This window comes from Thermobia domestica, chromosome 6 (assembly GCF_964235325.1).
Source record: "Thermobia domestica chromosome 6, izTheDome1.hap1.1, whole genome shotgun sequence".
In the NCBI taxonomy this organism is placed as follows: Eukaryota; Metazoa; Arthropoda; class Insecta; order Zygentoma; family Lepismatidae; genus Thermobia; species Thermobia domestica.
The window spans coordinates 194251256-194272024 of record NC_137459.1 but is presented as its reverse complement, the minus strand read 5'-3'; the positions used below and the strand labels follow the sequence as shown (position 1 = coordinate 194272024).

Sequence of the window (20769 nt, the reverse complement as noted above, 5' to 3'; positions counted from 1 at the left end):
AGGTCTAGTATGAGTCATAAATTTGCTTGAAACGTCATTGTGGAATTGTTACTAAGTTCTTCCCCTTTTACTAGAAATAATAATAATATTTTCGTTCGCCATTTTCAACACGATCCATATCGTCCAACAAAAATTGATAAATAGGAACTATTCTTTTTATATTTCTATGTATATTTTGTTAAACTGTCAATATAACCACATATAATCCAATGTATTTGACCCAAACAAAGGGTGTTACTATGTATCGTGATGAAGACGAATCCTACTTAGTTTCTGTTAAGGCATTCGAAGGTTCGGGTTTCATATTGTCCAGTAGCTGACACGTTCTTTTTTCCCCTCTTTTCCTTCCATAGAGGGGGAAATTCATCCTTATAGAGGGTCCAAAAATTTATTTTCACTTGTTTTAAACTTCAATATGCTTATTTGCATTGGAATAAGACGTAATATTGAGGTCTCAAATATTCAGTAATAATAATAATAATAATAATAATAATAATAATAATAACAATAATATGAATACTATGAATACTAGTATAGAAGACAAATTCCGTATGTGGACAGATTGTATTAAAATCTGTAAAAATCGCCCCTAGCGTTAGGCAAAGTTACAAAATTGTCGGGATTGGAGAGAAGTGTGAGAACAATCAGGACATACCCTCTGCATACGTCCCTACAACTAGCTAAATGTTAAAACGGATAGTTTGGAGACAAATTCCATGTAGAAAGTAGGGATACTGAACTCACAAGAGCCATAACAAGATCTGTTTTCAAGTAATGGTTATACCGGCTATGCTATAGAAGACGTCGATGATGAGAATGAAAGAATTATTGGAATAAAGAAAGTGGGAGGAAGCGATACCCGAAGAAAACCTACACACACGGGGTTTGTTTAGCACAATGCCCACTATGCGGGAGCTGGGTGGCACAGGGTGAACCATTAAATTAACAGCGCTTCAGTAATAATAATAATAATAATAATAATAATAATAATAATAATAATAATAATAATGGTATTAAAAGTTTTAAAGTTGCCCTAAAATTTGGCAAAACTTATTTAACGTAGGGATTTCGGGGAAGAGGTTCAAGAGACACCTCTGTAACTACGCTAATTTTAACGGAAACTTTCCACTAAAGTCCATGTAGAAAGTATTCTATTTTTAGGGATGCGCACGAGTCGAGGTTTAAGCCTGTCTCAACTCGTCTCGAGAAAATGTCTAGACTCGTGTCTCGACTCGAAAATATGTTTCTATCTCGACTCGTGTCTCGACTCGACTCGAATTCGAGTCGAGACGTCTCAAAATTCGAGTGGAGACAAAATATATATATATATATATATATATATATATATATATATATATATATATATATATATATATATATATATACATCAGCTAGACCATTATGACGACCTACCTAATTGTTAGTATGTCCACCTTTTGGCACGGATAACAACGGCGACGCGTCTTGACATGATCGCAATGTTCCTCCGTGGGGGCGCTGGAGAGAGTTGGCAGTACATATACACACACAGGTCATCTAATCCCCGTAAATTCCGGGGAGGGGGTGATGTGCCCTCACGTCACGTTCAATCACATCCCAGATGTGATTGATTGGGTTTAGATACGGAGGGTTTGGGGGCCAGCACATCACTTGGAACTCGCTCCTGTGTTCCTCGAACCACTACATCACACTCCTGGCCTTGTGACATGGTGCATTATCTTGTCGAAAAAATGCCAATATCGATGGGAAACATGGCCGTCATGAAGGGGTGTACGTAGTCTGCAAGCAGCGTGCGATACGCCTCGGCCGTCATGGTGCCTTGCTCGAGCTACACTAGACACATTGATGCTCACCTGAATGTTTCCCGGATAATAATTAAGCCGCAGCCAGCTTGTCTCCATCCCGCAGTACAGACGTCAAGGAGCTATTCCCTTGGAACACGAGGGATTCGCACCCTGCCATCATCATGATGAAGAATATATCGGGATTCATCAGACAATGCAACGTTCTGCCATTGTGCTATTGTCCAGTGGCAATGGTCACGTGTTCATTTTAGTCGTAGTTGCCGATATCGTGGTGTTACATTCGCACATGAATGGGTCGTCGGCTGCGGAGGCCCATCGTTAGGAGTTTTCGGTGCACTGTGTGTTCAGACAAGTGGTGTGAAGGCCTGTGAAGAAAACGGAAATTATGGGTAAAAAACAGTTTCTTTACGGTTTTCCCGAGCTAGGAAGAAAACGGAAAATTTGGGTATTATCAGAATCATCATTTTAGTTAATCACAGAATCATTTTAGTTAATATGTTAAAATCAAACATATATTTCATAGAGATATCTTCCTTGTTCTATGTAAATTCCGGAAATCTTGAAACCATTAGAAAAAAATATTTGTTCGAAAGTATTGGCAAAAACAGGAAAATATAGTTTAAAAACTATTTCTTGGCCTGATGCTAGTAATCTTACTTGCTGTAACATGTCTGCAACATATACAGTGGGAAGTTGAAAATCCGAAATAATTGGGACCACAGGTAGTTCGGATTTTCGAAAATGACCAAGAAAATGCCATTTAGGCTTACGTATACTGTACGGTATGTTGTCCTATCGATACAGTGGTTATTCAGTACATACAGTAATTACAATACCATACGTAAGGCTACTTATATTTAATGTTTCTAAAGAACCTGCTTGTATTCTAAATAACACTGATCTTTTAAGTCACACTTAAAACTTATAGGCCTAAGAAAAAATAAAAATAAAAATATGTATGACAAACAATTACATGTAAATGAAATTTTGTAAAAACATTGACTTCACATAACGTCGATGGACACGCTATTGTTTGTAGCTTCTAGGGACCGCGTTCGGATCTTTTACGTTAGGTTTATCGACGTCCTACTGTATATACAATGTATTTCGCTAACGAAAAAAAAATACTTAAAGCAACAGGTTTTAATTCTACTTTACACACATACACCACACAAGTGAGTAAATTTGAGCAGAGAGAAACATATGAAAGGGTTGAGCATGTGAAACTTCCGTTCGTTATTATTACAGACTAGCAGAATACCCGTTCTTCACACGGGCGAAAACGTTTATATATAATGCTCAAAAAATAGGGGATCAGCTGAAATATCACACAAGACCTTAAGATATTGTATGGATACGCTTCTGTTTGACTCATACATATCATGCACGAAGGAATGCTTTAAGATACACTAGAAAAATGGGGCACATACTGGTGTCGGAACACGGAAAACCTTGTTCTCGTGGCTCATGAAACAAGACGGTTATGTGTACACCTCTTGAACTGCTCACAAACAGGCAAGGCAACAACATTGATTGTTACTTAATATGTCATAAGATCACTTCGAATAGGCAACAGAGCCTCGCACACTTGCATGGCATGGATTCAATCAGATTATCGTTGAATTCTTGGGTGATGTTGTGCCACTCATCCAGAAGAGCGACTTCCAGCTCGGGAATGGTTGTTGGGGGTACTGGCCTTGCGTCAATTCGTCTGCCAGGCATGTCCCAGACATGCTAAATTGGGTTTATGATCCGGAGAGCATGCTGGCCACTTCATCCGAGCGATACCCTCAGCTTCCAGCATCTTATCCACTAACCGAGCCCTGTGAGGTCGAGCATTGTCACAAATGAAAAGGAACGAATCACCAATGACACCAGTATAAGGAAGAACAAGAGTTTTCAGGATCTCGTCCCTATACCTGAGAACCGTCAAAGAGCCATTTCGGATGATGTGGAGCTCAGTACGCCCACCAATGCTGATTCCTGCCCACACGATCAGTCCACCACCATGATACTGGGATCTTTCTCGCACAAACATGGGATTGTGTCCTGTTCCACACTCTCTCCAGATGAAAAAACGTCGATTACCAGGCTGCACACTGAATCGAGACTCGTCAGAGAACAAATCATTGCCCCGTTGATTGCGTCACCACCCACGATGTTCTTCCGCCTACGCTCTTCGATCAACACGGTGTCGTGCAGTTAATGGGACACATACCATAGGCGTGCGTGCGTAGAGACCACCTTCTCGAAGGCGATTGCGGACATGTTTGAGTGGATATTATGCGTCCTGTTGCTGTCCGGAAGGCTCGAGGGAGCAGAGATGCTTTATGGTGCCGGTTTCGACGGGCTGTTAACAAGAGATAACGATCGTCTCTGGCCTTGGTTGCTAGTGGACGGCTCTGTCCTTGTCTTCTTCGAAACGTTCCAGTTGTTTTAAATCGATTTCACAATCAAAAAATCACACGTTGTGCCACTCCTATGGCATGTGCCACCTCCCGCTGTGACTGACCAGCTTCCAACATGCCGACACCTCGCCATGCAAGCAATTCTGGCAAATCACGTTGTTGCGCAATTTCACTACGTGGATTTGTGACGCACTAAACACAATGAGAACAAATGTATCCTGGAGCTGGAATGTGTTGGCAGCGTCACACTACAAAATGATCTCTGGTAGCGCCACGTCACCGATCACGTGCACAGATGTTTCAAACGGTTCGCTTTCACGTTGTACCTTCATGCTAGTCGATTTTAATCTGAACTGGACAAGATACAGTGTTGTCACATTATTTGTAAGAAGTTTTACATGAGTTATATATATATAGGGGCGGATCCAGGATATGATCAAGGGAGGGGCTAAACCATATTTTATCCAGTGTAAAGCAGGATTGAAGCCCATTTTATCCAGTGTATATCTGAGCGTCAAGGGGGGGGCTATAGCCCCTATAGCCTCCCCTTGGATCCGCCACTGTATATAAGTTAAATAGTAGTGAATAGCTGAATATACGCATTCTTCGCATGTGGGCAGTATTTGGAAGTCAACGCCTGTGGAAGTATTACCTTCATTTCGGAGACCGCGAAAACTGTGGATCTGGCACTAATATCGATCATTTTGGATTACTTTTACACCTCTCAGTATCCCACCCGCTGACTCCCGGCCCGCATGCAATGGTAGCTGAATTTGCAAGTGATCACTAATGAAAGTGTCACCACTCATCTCAGCGTCTGCGAAAACTATGGACTTGACACTAATATCGGTCATTTTGTATTACTTTTACATGTCTCGGTATCCCCTCCCCCCGCTGATTCTCGGCCCGCATACAATGGTAGCTGAATTTGCAAATCATTGCTAATGGAAGTGTCACAATTGATCTCAACGACCGGAAAAACTATCTATTTGACACTAATATCGGTAATTTTGGATTACTTTTACGTGTTTCGGTTCCCCCCTTCCCGACCACTCCCGGCCCACATTCAATGGTAGCTGAAATTGTAAGTGATCACTAATGCAAGTGTCACTATTGATCTCAGCGTCCGCGAAAACTGTGAATTTGATATTAATATCGGTCATTTTGGATTATTTTTACATCTCTCGGTATTCCCCTCCCCGGCTGACTACTGGTCCGCATACAATGGTAGCTGAATTTGCAAATAATCACTAGTGGAAGTGTTACCATTGATCTCAGTGACTGCGAAAACTATGAATTTGACACTAATATCGGTAATTTTATATAACTTTTACATGTCTCGGTATTCCCCCTTTGACTCCCGTCCCCCATCCAATTGTAGCTGAGTTTGCAAGTCATCGCTAATGGAAGTGTCACAATTGATCCCAGCAACCTCGAAAACTATGGAATTGACACTAATATCGGTCATTTTGGATTATTTTTACATGTTTCGGTATCTCCCCCGCTGACTCCCGGACCTCATACAATTGTAGCTGAAAATCTTTATTTTTTTACGTCCCACGATTATGCCGGTTAGGTAAAAGGAGACGGTGATGATGAGTGATGAATGAAATGGTGGAATGAAGAAAGTGGGAGGAAACGGGATAACCCCGAGAAAACCCACGCACGTGGTGTTTGTCCACCACAAAGTTCACTTGGCTGGGGCACAATTGTAGCTGAATTTGCAAATCATCACTAATGGAAGTGTAACCATCGATCTCAGCGACCGCGAAAACTATGGATTTGACACTAATATCGGTCATTTTGGTATTACTTTTACATGTCACGGTACCCCCCCCCCCTCTCTGACTCCCGGCCCGTATGCAATTGTAGCTGAATGTGCATATCATCGCTAATGGAATTGTCACATTGATTTCAGCGACTGCGAAAACTATGGATTTGACACTAATATCGGTCATTTTGGATTACTTTTACTTTTCTCGGTATCCGCCCCCCCCCCCCCCCGGTGCTCCCGGCCCGAATAGGGTGAATTTGGAAGTTAATGCGATCAGAGTTTCACCATTGATTTCAGCGACCGCGAAAACTATGAATTCGACAGTAATATCGGCCATTTTCCACAACTTTTACATGTCCCTGTAAACGCCCCCCTGAGACCCCCTGGTTCGAATTAAAAAAAAGATTCGTCTTGGCCTGGGGCCTGGACCAAGGTACCCGTGAGCAAAATTTGGTAGCTCTCAGCCTAGACTCCAGGTCTGTCCCGTAAACCCCCTGAGACCCCGTGGTTCGAAATTTGAAAAATACGCTACGTCTTGATCTGGGGCCAAGGTACTCCTGACCAAAATTTGGTAGCTCTCGGTCCACTCGTCTTGTCCCCAGGCCGCACACAGGTAGACAGACAGACAAAAACACAAACTTTTTTTAAAATTTTATTTATATTCCTTGATTAGATAGATTCTTTCAAATTATGCCAGATTTTCATATTATCTTTCCGAACTAATTTTAAAGACCCGCTCCTACTTATCTTTATATATATATATATAAGTATATTTATAGGCCCCTATTTATATCTATCTATATCTATATATGCATATAACAAAGGCAGGAATTACCAACTAAATAACAATCCTGGAGGACCCCTTTCTCAAAAAATTTGCTTTGTTAACAGCCTGGGGAAGCACTTGTAGAAACTTCAGTTTTCGTGACGGACAATTACAGAGACCTGGTGAACAAAAAAAAAAAAAACTCCTTTAGCGATTGAATTTTAAAAAAAATAGTCATCCTCAGGTTAGTATTCACTGAGAATATTTTTATAAAATTTAAATTTGATGGGTAAATCAGTATTCTTTGAATACATCCACATCGTATCCACTGAGTTGCGAAATCGTGTACCTCCAAACATGGGCGTCCGAAGAAAATTTTGTAGGGGGGCATCTTCAATGTTTGCTATATTAGTCTGGCATTTAATGTCCATGGTTTGCTATATTACGTATACATTTTCGTGAGCCAGGGAGGTTCATTCTTATCAAACATGGATATTTTGAAGGAGCAGATCTACTGTACAAAATATAATAAAAACATCTCTTACGGATTTCTGTCATCCCGCAGTCCAACCCCGAGACGGAAACATAAGAGGTAGGCTTTTTGTTTTTAAACAAGATAACGTGCCAAGCGACGGCTTTACATTGTGAAGATTATATTAGTGAAAATTAAACGAATATAATTTTACAACTTAATATACATATTACTAAATGTTGAGCTCCCCGTTGCTATGTGGTTAGCGAATGCGCCTTTATTGAACAAGGATTGATTCATGGTAGGAGCTCATGTGTTTCAAATCCGACGTTAAATTGTAGGTTCACGTCTTGTAGAGCTTTGCTCCTGAAAGCGACGCTAAACTATAATCTAATTTAATATTACTAAATATTAAAATATAATGACTTACTAAGATGACGTCAATTTGGCAGTCATCAAATCCATTTTATACTTTCACTTAATCCAGTGGATATTAATGTAACAATTACAAGACACACGCACATATAAATACTCAGAAACAAGCACATACACAAATATGAACACTTCAAATCTATTTACATGTGGTGGACTGCGCTGCATCAAGTACTGTTACATTCGTCATCATCTTCTCATGTATCTGCATTATTTGACTCAGCCGCAGACTTGTTATTTGTACGCATCATTCATTTAGTCTTTTCGGGAGGGTTCAGGGTTCTTTCTTCATTTAAAGAGTCGGTTCTCTGCATTGGAAAGAGAATCAGGGGAGGAAGGGGGAATTTATATTTTATGAATGGATAACATTGTAAGAAATATATACAAAACATGCCGCTTCCGACGCAGCACTGAAGCATTTCTTTTAGCGGTGTATTACTAGTGGTCCCTTGACGATTATACCCCCTCCCCTCTCAAGTTGTAAAGTGAGAAGGGACAGAAACATCCCAGATAATCTCACACACAGGGTTCAGTTGACAATAATAAAACTATGGGTAAGTAAACATCTTGTGTAGAGTCGCGTTTTGCTTATTTTTGAACATTTCTATGAATTCAACAATAAATCAGCGGAAATACTAACTGGTTTTATTACTCCAACCATCGCTTCATAAAAGGGATAATTCCCAACGGTCAGTGAACCATCCAAATTTTCGTTCTTTTTCTGTTCTGCCGAGGGAAGAATGAGATTTTGCCAAGATGCTAAAGTCAAGATGCTAGATGCTAAATTGGAGTGAATTATTTTAGATCTAGCACCAAGATGCTAGATATGGCCTCACTGGCGGGCTTCGATATCTACAGAAGTTTCTGCCAAAGCATACAAATAAACTATAGCACAATAGTTTTGATAACATCTGCGTGGTCCTTCGGTAGGTTACACATCCGGTAAGAAGCTCAATCCTAATTGTAAAATTGGTAGGAGGAAAGGGTTCGTAGCCAAAACAAAATACTTGTAGCCGGCTTGTATAGATAATTGAATTCAAACTTTCAAGTATCCATTTACTGAATGCCCATATCGTGTATGCATGCATTTGCATGCATTATTTAATAAGTAAATAAATTACACGCACAATTAATTATGTCAGTGATATACGGTGTTTATTGGTTAAAAAAACTCTCCAAACAATGAAGATTAATCTTATACTGGAGAAATTAATATTCTTCGTTTTCATTATCATTTGGCCATGAAACAAACGCCTGACAGATATACAACCCCTATACACAACTATGTGAGTTGGAATATATAACTCGTAGGGTATGATGCTTTACATTTTCAAAAAATTCAGTACTTCTAGTTTACCCTTAAAAAAGTAATAAAGAACTAATGGCAATGTTTTTTTTCTTAATAAATATTTAATTAGAACAAGACAATTTACACAAAATTTGGAATCGACAAATGAAAACGTCACGTTTCTAGCACTTGCGGGTTCGAGATCTCATTGTTGAAAGGATTGGAGACAAACATATAAACTTTACTGTGAGGAGAAACATATCCGCGTAAATCCAGTATTTTAATATATAGATAATAATTGGAATAGTTTTATTTTCGAATCCTATTTTTTAATATTCGCAATATTGAAATTTTTGAACTTACATTTTTCACGTGTTTGAAAAAAAAGAGATATCATTACTAGTAAAATTAACCTAATACGAACATTTTTATTTTCAATTTTTTTCAATTTTTCAGGAAAGAAATCGAAAAAAAAACATTTTTTTGAACAGGTTCAAAATTTCTGGAAATTTGACAACACTAGTTCAGACACACTTGCGCTTTGCCCAGCGTTAAACTCGGATCTTAGTTCCGACGCAGTTCACTGCGTGTCCTGTTTTACCAGTCTGCCCAGCCTACGACGTCCGACATCTGTAGTGAGGTGGGGGCGCCCAACCCCTCGACATTTGGATGTTTTTTCCCCTTGGTTTCGCCACTTCTTGAAGACAATCACCACAGCACTCCTGGAACATCTGACAAGTCCTGCAGTTTCCAAATTTCTCGTGCCGAGTGTTTCTGAGTGAGTACTTTCTTCAAAATAATATTAAAAATTTTCGAGACATTCGAGTCGAGTCGAGATTTTTGCCAGCTGTCTCGACTCGAAAATTCGAGTCGAGAAATGCGTTTGTCTCGACTCGTCTCGAATTTTACAAAGTGTGTCTCGACTCGAATCTTGACTCGAATTCGAGTCGAGATTCAAGACATGTCTCGCTTGGTGCGTATTCCTATCTATTGTACGTTTTAAGGAAAATAACTGTAATAAAAATAACTGAATATCTTTGAACAGTAAGGCATATAATAAACTAACTTGTAGGATATGCAAAGATAATTATAAAATCTTTGCTACAAAAATATATACACAGACCATAATTCAGAAAGCTCTGAAATACGAAATAACAAAATAACGTATAAAATTCAGTCTACCGAGCAACTGTTACTTAAAGAGTGGCAAACACTATTTCGAGAATCGAGATAAGACGAGAAATGTTTACGATACTTTTCGACTCGTCTCGATTTTCATCTCCAAAGCGAGACAGTAATTTGAGTTAGCCTTGTCCCGTCTCGAATGTAAAATGTTAAATCTCATCCCGATTTTATTTGATTTGTCTTAGAATCAAGATGAGAAATTCCTCTTCTCATGGGCAACTTTAAAGAAAACCGAACTTTCTTGTGCCTAATGTCGCCTTTATGCTTGTAATGATATGATGTGAGCAATAATAAGTTTCAAATTTTTAATCTTCTACGAGATTATTATTATTCCTGAAGATTTGATAGTTCAAGTATTGAAGAATCCGAGTATTCAAATATCTGAAAATAATAAAACGTGTGTCATCGCCGATCAATCGTCATAAAAATTCCTAAAGTAAAAGAAAATGCCCGATGTGGATTCGATCCAAGAACCTCCAGATTACTAGCCAATCGCCTTGACCACTGAACCACGATCACTACGCTGTAAATGATTCGTCACTAGTCTGATTACGTTAGGTTTTTTGCCTCCGCTTGCAAAGTTGTATGCTGTTTTTCTTCGTTTGAGAAAGTCTTTCGTATTTCTTTTATCATGATATAAGTGAATAATTTTCGGCAAACTTTATATTAATAACTTGAGTTGTTATTAAACCTTTGGTTCACAACTTTGTTTATTCTCCACACGAAGCTACAGATATGCCAGATTTAATTCTCATTCTCTGCATTTGTTTCAAAGCTGTCGCCATTACCTGGTCAAAGACATATCCGCAACGATACAATAACTAGGATAATAGATACATTTTCTTGTTCCATATTGTAGCGGTAAAATGATATATATTACCGATGTGACTTTTCTCAAAAGACGCCACTGATAGGTAATTTGGTAATACAGAACAACTTAGTAATCAATTTTACGATGACAAAGCGATTATTCCACAACGAATTCATAATAGTACTCACAGGTAAATTTTGATTTCGTACCATTCATTTTGAATTGTCCTGTATTAGTTTATCCTTTAATACAAAACTAGTAATTAAGAAAAAAAAATCACATAATAATGGAGACAAACTGGGACTCAGAGAAAAAGTGGAACATATGAATTAGCTATAGAATATGGATAAAAGGAAACGAGGAAATAATTTCATTTAAATCCCAAACCGAATTAAACAACGATATGCATACAGTTCTCTCTCTCTCTCTTTCAAATGCTAGAAATCAAGAGTGAATGCGAATTTTGCGGATGACCAATTGAAGTGATACCGAAACCAATTATTGATCCACCCTGACTCCACACGAGGATCACATGTGAAGGGAATTGCCGAAGGTGCTCATTTGTCATGTTAGCAACGCGAAAGGAGAAATAAAATATTGACAATATCAACATTTCACATTTAGAGCAAATTATATTTTTGTTTATGAGTTTACACTAGATCAGGGTATCTCAACGTAGAGGTCGCGAAAATAATCTGGAAAGATAAATACGATTAGAATCGAATACCGGAAAATATATTTTAAATTTTATTTTGAATTTTATTCTGATAAGCATATTTTTGTTTTTAAGAACGTACCGTTAAGAACACACACACACACGCACAAAATAGGTCTACTAGACATGTTCAACAGGTACAGAGTTGTTTAAAGATCAATTTAAATGAAAGAGGTATCATATGAAACTAATGAGAACTGCATATTGAGATATCAGAAATATACAAATGCAACAAAATTTGCATATTGAAATACACGGTGAGCTTAAAGTCTTGCCCTGATTCCTTTTTTTTTTTTTACACAAGAACCGTTTGACATAATAATGTAAATACTGGTCAGTTACATAGGTTAGTATTACAAGTTTTATTTTAAGGCCACTTACGTTAGACCACTTCAACGTGTGCCCCCTTGGTAGCTCGGAGAATGTCTAAGCGGTATTCCAGTTCCCGCCAGGTGTTTTGTAACATGTCTTCTCACACTACACACAACTGCTTGTATCCTAGCCTTTAGTTCCTCGACGTCAGCAACAGATGCGGCATAAACTCTGTCATTGACATAGCTCCATAAAAGAAGTTGAAATCCTTGCCGTTGAAACGCTTGCGACACTTACCGAATACGATCAACAGTTGCCTCACTCGCACTAGGCCTGCCACTTCTCGGAAGATCTTCAACGCTACTTGTTGCTTCAAATCTTTCATACCATCGCTTTATTGGTTTCGCATCCGGAGGGCTGCGGCCATACGAAGCCAAACTTACGCTGAGCACTGATGGGCGATTTGCTTTCGTGATACCACAACACGCATTGCGCTTTCTCCTGCTTCGATGCCATTTCGCCAACTAACCCGAGCGCGCCAAGTAACGTACTGCGTCATTCTTTGGTAGTACTAGTGTCATCTATTGGTCTTAAAAACTTGTAATACTAACCTATGTAACGAACCAGAATTTACATTATTCTGTCCAACGGTTATTCCGTGATATTTTTTTATAATCATGGCAGGACTTTATGCTCACGGTGTATAATTAAAATTGATAGCTAATAAGATAGCTAGCGGAGATGGTGTGATTTCACTAGTGCGGCAATGTCCGGTTCAATCATCGTGACGCACATTATCAAGTCATTTAAATACTCAATAACTTTTTAAACAACTGAACAAGTTTTTAAAACCAAAATTAGAAATGTCTTATCATATGACCCAAAATTAAGGGAGTTATGAGGTTTTAAAATTTTCAAACATTCTCCATTTTGAAACAGTATGACGGATCGGATTTGATATTTGTAATATAAATGAACTGACCAAATTTGGTTTTAATCCATTTACTTTTAGGTAAGTTACTGTATTCACTTTATACAAGAAATGGGTTGAGTTGAGTTGATTTTAGTTTAGCGTCCCTTTCAGCAGCGAGGATATATGAGACGTGGACCTACTGATTAACGTGGAATCCGAACCACATGAACTCCCGCCGGGAATCGAACCCGGGCCTCCCACGCCAAAGGCGCGTACGCTAACCGCTTAGCCACGGAGGAGCTCTATACAAGAAATGGATTCTACTATTATAGTGATAAGTGGATATCGTAAGATTTCCCCAATAGGTATGTTAAAAATCCCACATAAGCTTATTACAAACCAGAAATTATAAGGGGGTCGCTGACAAAAGGATGTGATAAAATGGAGGTCGTGATGGGAAATAGATTGAGAACCCTGCACTAGATACATGGCTCGTTTGATTTCTTTAAATTTCCCGAGAACGACATTGCAAATTTAACGCTAAAATTCCATGACTTGGCAATGATTCGAACCCAAAACTTTAGAAAGACATTTCCCCTGGTGTAGAGGGGCAGACTGTTCACCTTTGGTGGACGTGGTTGTGAGTTAATTCCAGGTGGCCGAATACTGAAATTTGAACGCCTTACTGTGGTTTGGATTCCACTTTAAACTCTAGAGCCACGTCTTATATAGCTTTGGTGCTGAACAAGAACGCTACGTTTTAATTTAAAATAAAAAAAATATCTTGAATTTTATATAGTGAAACTAAATTTGGAATTAAATACTTGAATATTTAGCTTGTGTAGACGTACAGTTTAATATGGATGGCCATATAATATTTACATTTAGTATGTTCGTCACTGTTACGAGAAATTAAAAACAATAAATATAATATGACAGTGAATAGAACATATTTCTCGTATTCAGTACATAAGTAAATAAATAATTTATTCAAGGAGAACAAAAACTATGAACAGCATCAGATTAAAAACGAACTATATAATTTATAGCGCATAAAATTCGTTTCTCTCAACTTTCCCCAAACTTACGCATGAGAGATTACCCCCAAACATGCTATTTTGTTGAGCTGGATGTGATATATAATATATTATAGTTAGTTTCTGGCTATATTATTAGACGAGTCTTTTTTTTTAATTTTGTCAAGAATTTGAGGATATGCTTTTTTTCTTTAGTTTTCTTTACCTTTTTTAATTATTGCATGGAATATTATACTAATTACATAGTAGCATTAAGTACAATTAAAATAATTAATGAATTTAACTATCGTGTCTTTTATTATATACTACTTGGATATTTCTTTAATATTTATTGGGGACTCCTTTGACCTTTCATCAGTGCTTCGATTCGTCTACGCACACTATATCAACGCATCCTTACTCTGTGTCTGTGTCATGCATATGAAAGTGGCGATACCACACTTGAAGTACTATTTTTGTTTCTTCAATTAGGCTAATTTTTGTCGTAATGTCTTCCTTTGGCGCTTCTTTCCATTGTTCCCAAACTTTTTTTTTTTTTTTGTGGAATTCATATCGGGAGACTTACCTGATCAGAGCAAGAGAGTGTAGGAACAGTTTAATTGATTTTATGGTATGTAATGATGCTCCATCCTGCATGAAGTGGAACAGTTTTCCATTTGGGAATCATTCTCTTACTTCAGACATTAATTCTTTAAGCTCTAACACCCGTTAAGGTAATTTAAAATGCCCAACTGTCGTCATCCGACAGGGCGTAATCACAAAGTATACCCCGAAATTTAATACCGTTGCTAAGCAATAATTGCGTAATTACAGAATAATCATGTGCTATCATATAGCTATATAAATTATACAACTTCTGTGGTTTATCCTCAGATTTTCAATCCAACTTTAAGAGAATTCCGTTATCATGAAATACATGATATTAGACGTAATTTAACTTTCTTCTTTGAATACCCATATTAGGATAATATAGCTCAAGGTTCCATTGAAATTATATGCACATTTTCAAGACACTTCAAAGCATAAATTTGCTGAACAAAGTATCAATATAAATTACTCATTTAAAAAAATGAATGCAGCGACTATATAGCTAGATACAATAGAAATCTAAATGCTTTATTACCGAATATAACGTCTCTAACAACATCCCACATCCAACTTATTTCACTTGGCTTCCAAATACTCTTTCACAACTACCTTTGAGCAACACATTGACCATTTTTGCACTACAGACTAATGTCTGTAGTTAATCACAGCAAGAAATGCTTATCTTTAATTCCGAATACCTTTTTCCTTGATATACAATGATTTAATAACCTCACAAAAGCCAGACTTTACCGCTTTGATGACTAGTCCAAAAGTGTCACTAGCCACCCCTTCTTTCAGTTCGAATTATAGTCACATTAATAGCCATACTTGGCGCTAGTAGTTTGAACGATGATTCAAGTGAGAAACTATCTTTTCTACAATGTCTTTCTTCAACTCATTACAAAGCATTTAACTGTATTGTTCTTGTCTAATTGTTTCCTGGATAAGATGCAGACGTCCGGTACCTTTACCACTAAAGACTGACCAAATCATAACTTTTGTATGATGTTTTACAATACGCACAAAACAATCATTCTCGTATTTTTCTCCACGACGTCGTGTCTCAAACTATCATCTTTTATCCATGACTTCAAATGTGGACTCGTCAGTAAAGGAAGTTGATTTCCAAAAATTCAAATTTTTACCGTTTAGATCTTTTGTCCAAAGAAAACGTTGGCGAATCATGGAAGAGGTTAACTTTGGCTAGGGCCAACGCGTTCCTATTCTTTCAGAGACCAGAACACTACTATTTTCAAGTTTGTTTCAGTCCCTATGCACTAACAAATCTATTCTCGAGCCAAATGTTCTTCAAGCAGAGTAAAGATCTTGGGGTAAAAATGTTTAGCACCCACATTTGTCCATCATTTGTGGCTCACATGGGTTCACCATACAAAATGTTCTTCCTACTTTGTTCTCCAGATGCTTCACGCACATAAGATCTTCGAGAAGTCTCTCGATTAAAAATAGCTTGCATTAACATTTTTATTCGAGCAATCTTTCTCGGTGTTAAGTTACTTAAACGATACAGCTCCGCAAAATGTAGGGCAAAAATGATTAACTTTTCGAAAGACGTCCTTCTCTTAACTCAGCTTAAATTTAACTGTGTCAAGTGTGTCATGTTTGTACAAGAACAATGGTGCTCGGTATTCACGGTATTGTTTGTAACAGCAGCATCCCATCTCCTCTTATATATATATATATAGTGTGTGTCAAAACAAAACCGAAAACGTTTGGGAGGTGATTCCTGACACCAAGTTAAGACAAAAGGTATAGACCAACCTGAGTACACAAATGCATTCTTTTGGAGTTATGGTCTGCGGAAAACATGAAAAATTAACTTTGAAGGTCCATAGTTCCGAAACTATTGGACCTATCGTAGTTGGATCAAGATTTCACTAAGGAACTAATGTGTGCACTATCTAAAAATCCATGTTTGAGAATCCTCTGGTACTCACGGAACATTTTTATAGAGGGAGTTGAGCTAAAAATTGTTGCGGAAGTGCCGCAGGATTCTGAAACTTAGATATTTGGATATAACACATACTAGTTCCTAAGTGTGGTAAGTCCCATAGGTTGGCCTTTAAGGTTCATTTTTTCATGTTTTCGGCAGCCTGTAGCTCCGAAAGGAAGCATTTGTGCACCCAGGTTGGTCTATACTTTTTGTCTTATCTTGGTGTAAGGAATCACCTCCCAAACGTAGTCGGTGTTATTTTGAAACATCCTATATATATATATATATATATATATATATATATATATATATATATATATATATATATATATATATATATATATATATTGTGGGTTCACACACACCTAGCACCCCTAGCGGTACGAAATATGATTAGGTGACATGTAAACATAATAAAAAGTGAACAAAAGTATTATTGAATTCGTAGTTTTTGGGGTCGCAGAGAAGCACAGTCGATGTCGGTAAATTGGTTAACTAATAACCACTGAGATGGGAAGTAACCAACTCCTAAGAGTGGAGGTATGAAGGAGTGGCACGTAAAAATGATCGAGAATGGCCGCTATTTGTGTCAAATACATAGTTTTCGGTGTGTCTGAAATGAATAGTAACCTTCCGATGTCGTTAATGTCTGTAGTTAGCTATCATCGGTATGGGAAGTGAGGAATCCCTACAAGTGAAGGTGTGACGCGTAAAAAGGATCAACAGTGGTCGATATTAGTGTCAAATCCATAGTTTTCGGCGTCGCTGAGATGAATAGCGACACTTCCGATACTGTTTATGCCTAAGTTCAGCTCACAGTGAGTACAGTACACCCCTAGCATCCCTAAGGTAGAGGGTGCGAAGGAGGTGACATGAGATAGTTATTAACAATAGTGAAAATGATTGTATATGAATGAGCTTAAACCAAAGTATGTAATATTTCTCAGAAACTTATATTATACGTTTCATTAGCGGTCAATGTGTAAAGGGAAAACATGTTCTTCACGACTTCACATCTAATTTCGTAGGTGACAACAATTAATTTGAACTGCAGCAATATTGAAATCATCTGAGAATTTTATTGAAGCCTCCATGGTTTTTGTCCGTCGGGGTGGTTGCTTGTTCGTGAATTTCGTGGTTTTTCCCCGAAAAAAGAATGCTGTCGTAGCTTTTGTCCCAAGGGCACAAAATCAATGAGAGACGAGTCCGTAGTTAAACTCTCGAATACATTAGTAAGAAATCAGAGTTACGGTTTAAAGCTACAATACTGCAGTTAAGAACATTTATTACAAAACGGAACTTTGAAATATCAAAATTGTGCACTATAATTCCGTTAATCTTTCTCACTATATCTTAACACAGTAACTATGGTTAATACAAAAATATAGGGATAATTTACAGAAAAGTGACAGGACAATTACTATGATAGATGGTAAAGGACATACCTGAAAGATGTAAACTAATGCTTAGTTTTGATTGGTCAAAACTGCAAAATGTGAATAAATCCTTGTCTTTAATTGGTCGAATGCCTATGAGCTTTATTTTAAAAAAAAACTTCTAGATTTTTTTTTTAATTTGGTGTCCTTAACACTTTTCCAGTGACTAATTACCAATATAAATAAGTATTCAAACAAAAGTATTGTAAGATTTTTCTTCCCGTTTTGCTAGTATGAAAAACAGATATAAGGATGATGGAATCATCAAGCAACACAAAGTCAATGATTTTGATCACATTTGTGCCTTGTTATGAACAATTTTAGGAACTATTTTTTGACAGATCTACATTAATTAAAATTATGGTATGCACAATACCAATAGAAGCACTTGTTATGCAGAGCAATGCAACAAAAGCATAGAAATTGAAACAAAACTCTGAAAGCTTATTTACAAGTACAATAAATAAACTTCTACATCTGTAGAAGAACGAAGCACGAACATAAAAGTAGAAATTAAATGATATATTTGTTCATGCTTCACACAAACTATATTTCCTATAATGCCAAACTTTCCTTTAATATCTGATATCTTGAATCAAATTGTAAATTAAATTTACTTGCGAAAAGAAAAAAAAAATCACATTTCAAACAAATGAACAAAACAGATAAGGATGCCATACAATCCAGTCAACAGGAAATAAAGTATATGTAATCAGCAGCACCCATAAAACTAGTTCTTTTGATCTTTTCTAAAAATATACAGCTCTTTATTTAGAATATATGTATATACTGTTCGTTTTAAGAATATTGTGTGTCGTTTTGTTATAGCCAAAGATGAAGAGAAAGCAATTTCAAAAACATCTTGAAGTTATTTTATTTCTTTATTTATTGTTACTGTTTCATATAGAGCCAAGAAGTACTCCAACTTTAGACACGGACTTATTACTTTCGGGGAACAGCCACGAATAGAAAATCATTACAAGCAAAAGCCACGACAGGCAACCATCACGACAGACGAAAGCCACTGAACGGTATTGAGTAAAGGATCCCGAGGAGCCTAGTGGCTAACATATAGCATATATTCTTCGTTCGCATGTGTTCTTGGGTTTAGTCTTTCATGTATGCATATCTGATTTGAATTATAATAAGTCAAACTGAGTACACATATTCTAACATTCAATGAAATTAATCAAAAAGTAACTAAACATTTTGCTTTTAGTCTGTTAGTTGTTCTTCCCAAGCCTTCAGCTCGTATGGAAATTGCCTACATACTAGCGACATATCTTAGCGTCAGTTAGGGTGCAGCGCAGCTATCGACAACAATTAGACTGTCAGTGCACTATTAGAAATTAGCGTGACTTACAGGCTAAAAGGTCGTGCGTTCATGATAAAGATTAAGCATATTTACTTTTCGCATAGATGCTTATGTAGACTGTAACTCTTTAAATGTTTTGAAGCTTCCATATTAGTGTTACTTATAGTGTGATATGTTTTTTTATTATTATTATAAATAAGATTCATATGAACCTATTAATTATGACTTTCTTTATTTTCAGATTGTGGAATTTGTATTTTGGATCCAAGATCTCGGCACATAGTATCATACTTAAGTATGTCCTTGTCACTATTCTACGGTATCCCATTCCTGATTATTGTCATTGGAAACATCTGCATACTCTTCCGTAAATCTCAAGAGGATCCAACCTTAGAGAAAGGACCTTTGCTTCCCGAAATCATTCAAAAGGGACGAAAGGGCAATATTCTTCTCTGCGTTGTATCAAGTGTTCCATTACTTGGCTCATTACCTTATTTAGTAAACCTTGCAATGTTTTCAGCAAGTGAAAACAACACTACATCAGAAGAAATTTGCAGTCTCCAGAATTTTATAATTTTGTGGATCCGATTTTATTCATTGACTTGTCTATTCCCTATTATATTATTGTTAGGTGTTCCAGAAATTGTGAAAAAAGCGAAAGTGATTTTCAGTTCTAAGCTAAAGAAATAAACGCCAAGTATGTGAATATAAGTACCTCACTTCGGATCCAAGACAAATATATGTTTTAGTTTAATGTGTTCTCGTAAAATAATAGTATATGTGTATACAAAAGTATATGTGTATAGTCAACACCAAGAACAAATATAGTGAAATGCATATATATGCATATATATGCATATATGTGGTGTTATGCTGGTGTCTGTATCCGGTCAGTTTATGTCCTTAAGGAAACTTACTTCTATGAAGTAGAACAAAACCGGTTTGGACCAGAACGGACCAGACTACACCAAACTACTGTGGCATCAGCCTTAAGTGTACATGTTACTTTATTGTCCCATGTGGCTTTATGTGAAATACAAACATCAAATGGAGTGAATAATTATTCTTGTAAATACAACTTTTCATTCTAACTTTCATTAATTTATGTTTACATGGCCATAATAAAGAACTTTTCTTTGTGAATTCCTCTATAATCATACAGCAATACTTGCTTTATTATATTATGTAAGATATAACGTCAGATCTCATCACAATAAATAAACGGTAATGTTATAATTCTGTCCATATGTATGAAGAAAAAATTAAAACTTTAAATTTAACAACACGTGGAATTTATTGAACTGATAACGTTAATAATTTTTGACAAATCGGTGCTAATATCGGCTGCGATAGTAATTTTAAAACTATTTTTATTTTATTATCTCAATGTTAGTATAAGAACCTTTACAAGTCCAAAACAACTTCTCTAATATGTCACAATACTAATTTATTAAATCATTTACGTAATGCCTGAAGCACGTGGGGCAGGAAGATCGTACGATCTTTACTCAAAGGCAAGATCCCAGTGCTTCAAAGTGGTTCCGATCACAAATCTAGCGTG

At 37.0% G+C, this 20769-nt stretch overlaps 1 protein-coding gene across 1 annotated transcript in view; it reads left to right on the top strand.

Annotated features, from left to right (window-relative positions):
* LOC145687753 (uncharacterized) overlaps window positions 1-20351 on the top strand; it is an 810237-nt gene extending 789886 nt beyond the window's left edge. The window contains exon 6 of the mRNA XM_081761200.1: window positions 19450-20351. Coding sequence (XP_081617326.1) covers window positions 19450-19898 — 449 coding nt within the window. The 3' untranslated portion in view covers window positions 19899-20351. The remainder of the gene's footprint in view (window positions 1-19449) is intronic.
* Window positions 20352-20769: the final 418 nt, after the last annotated feature.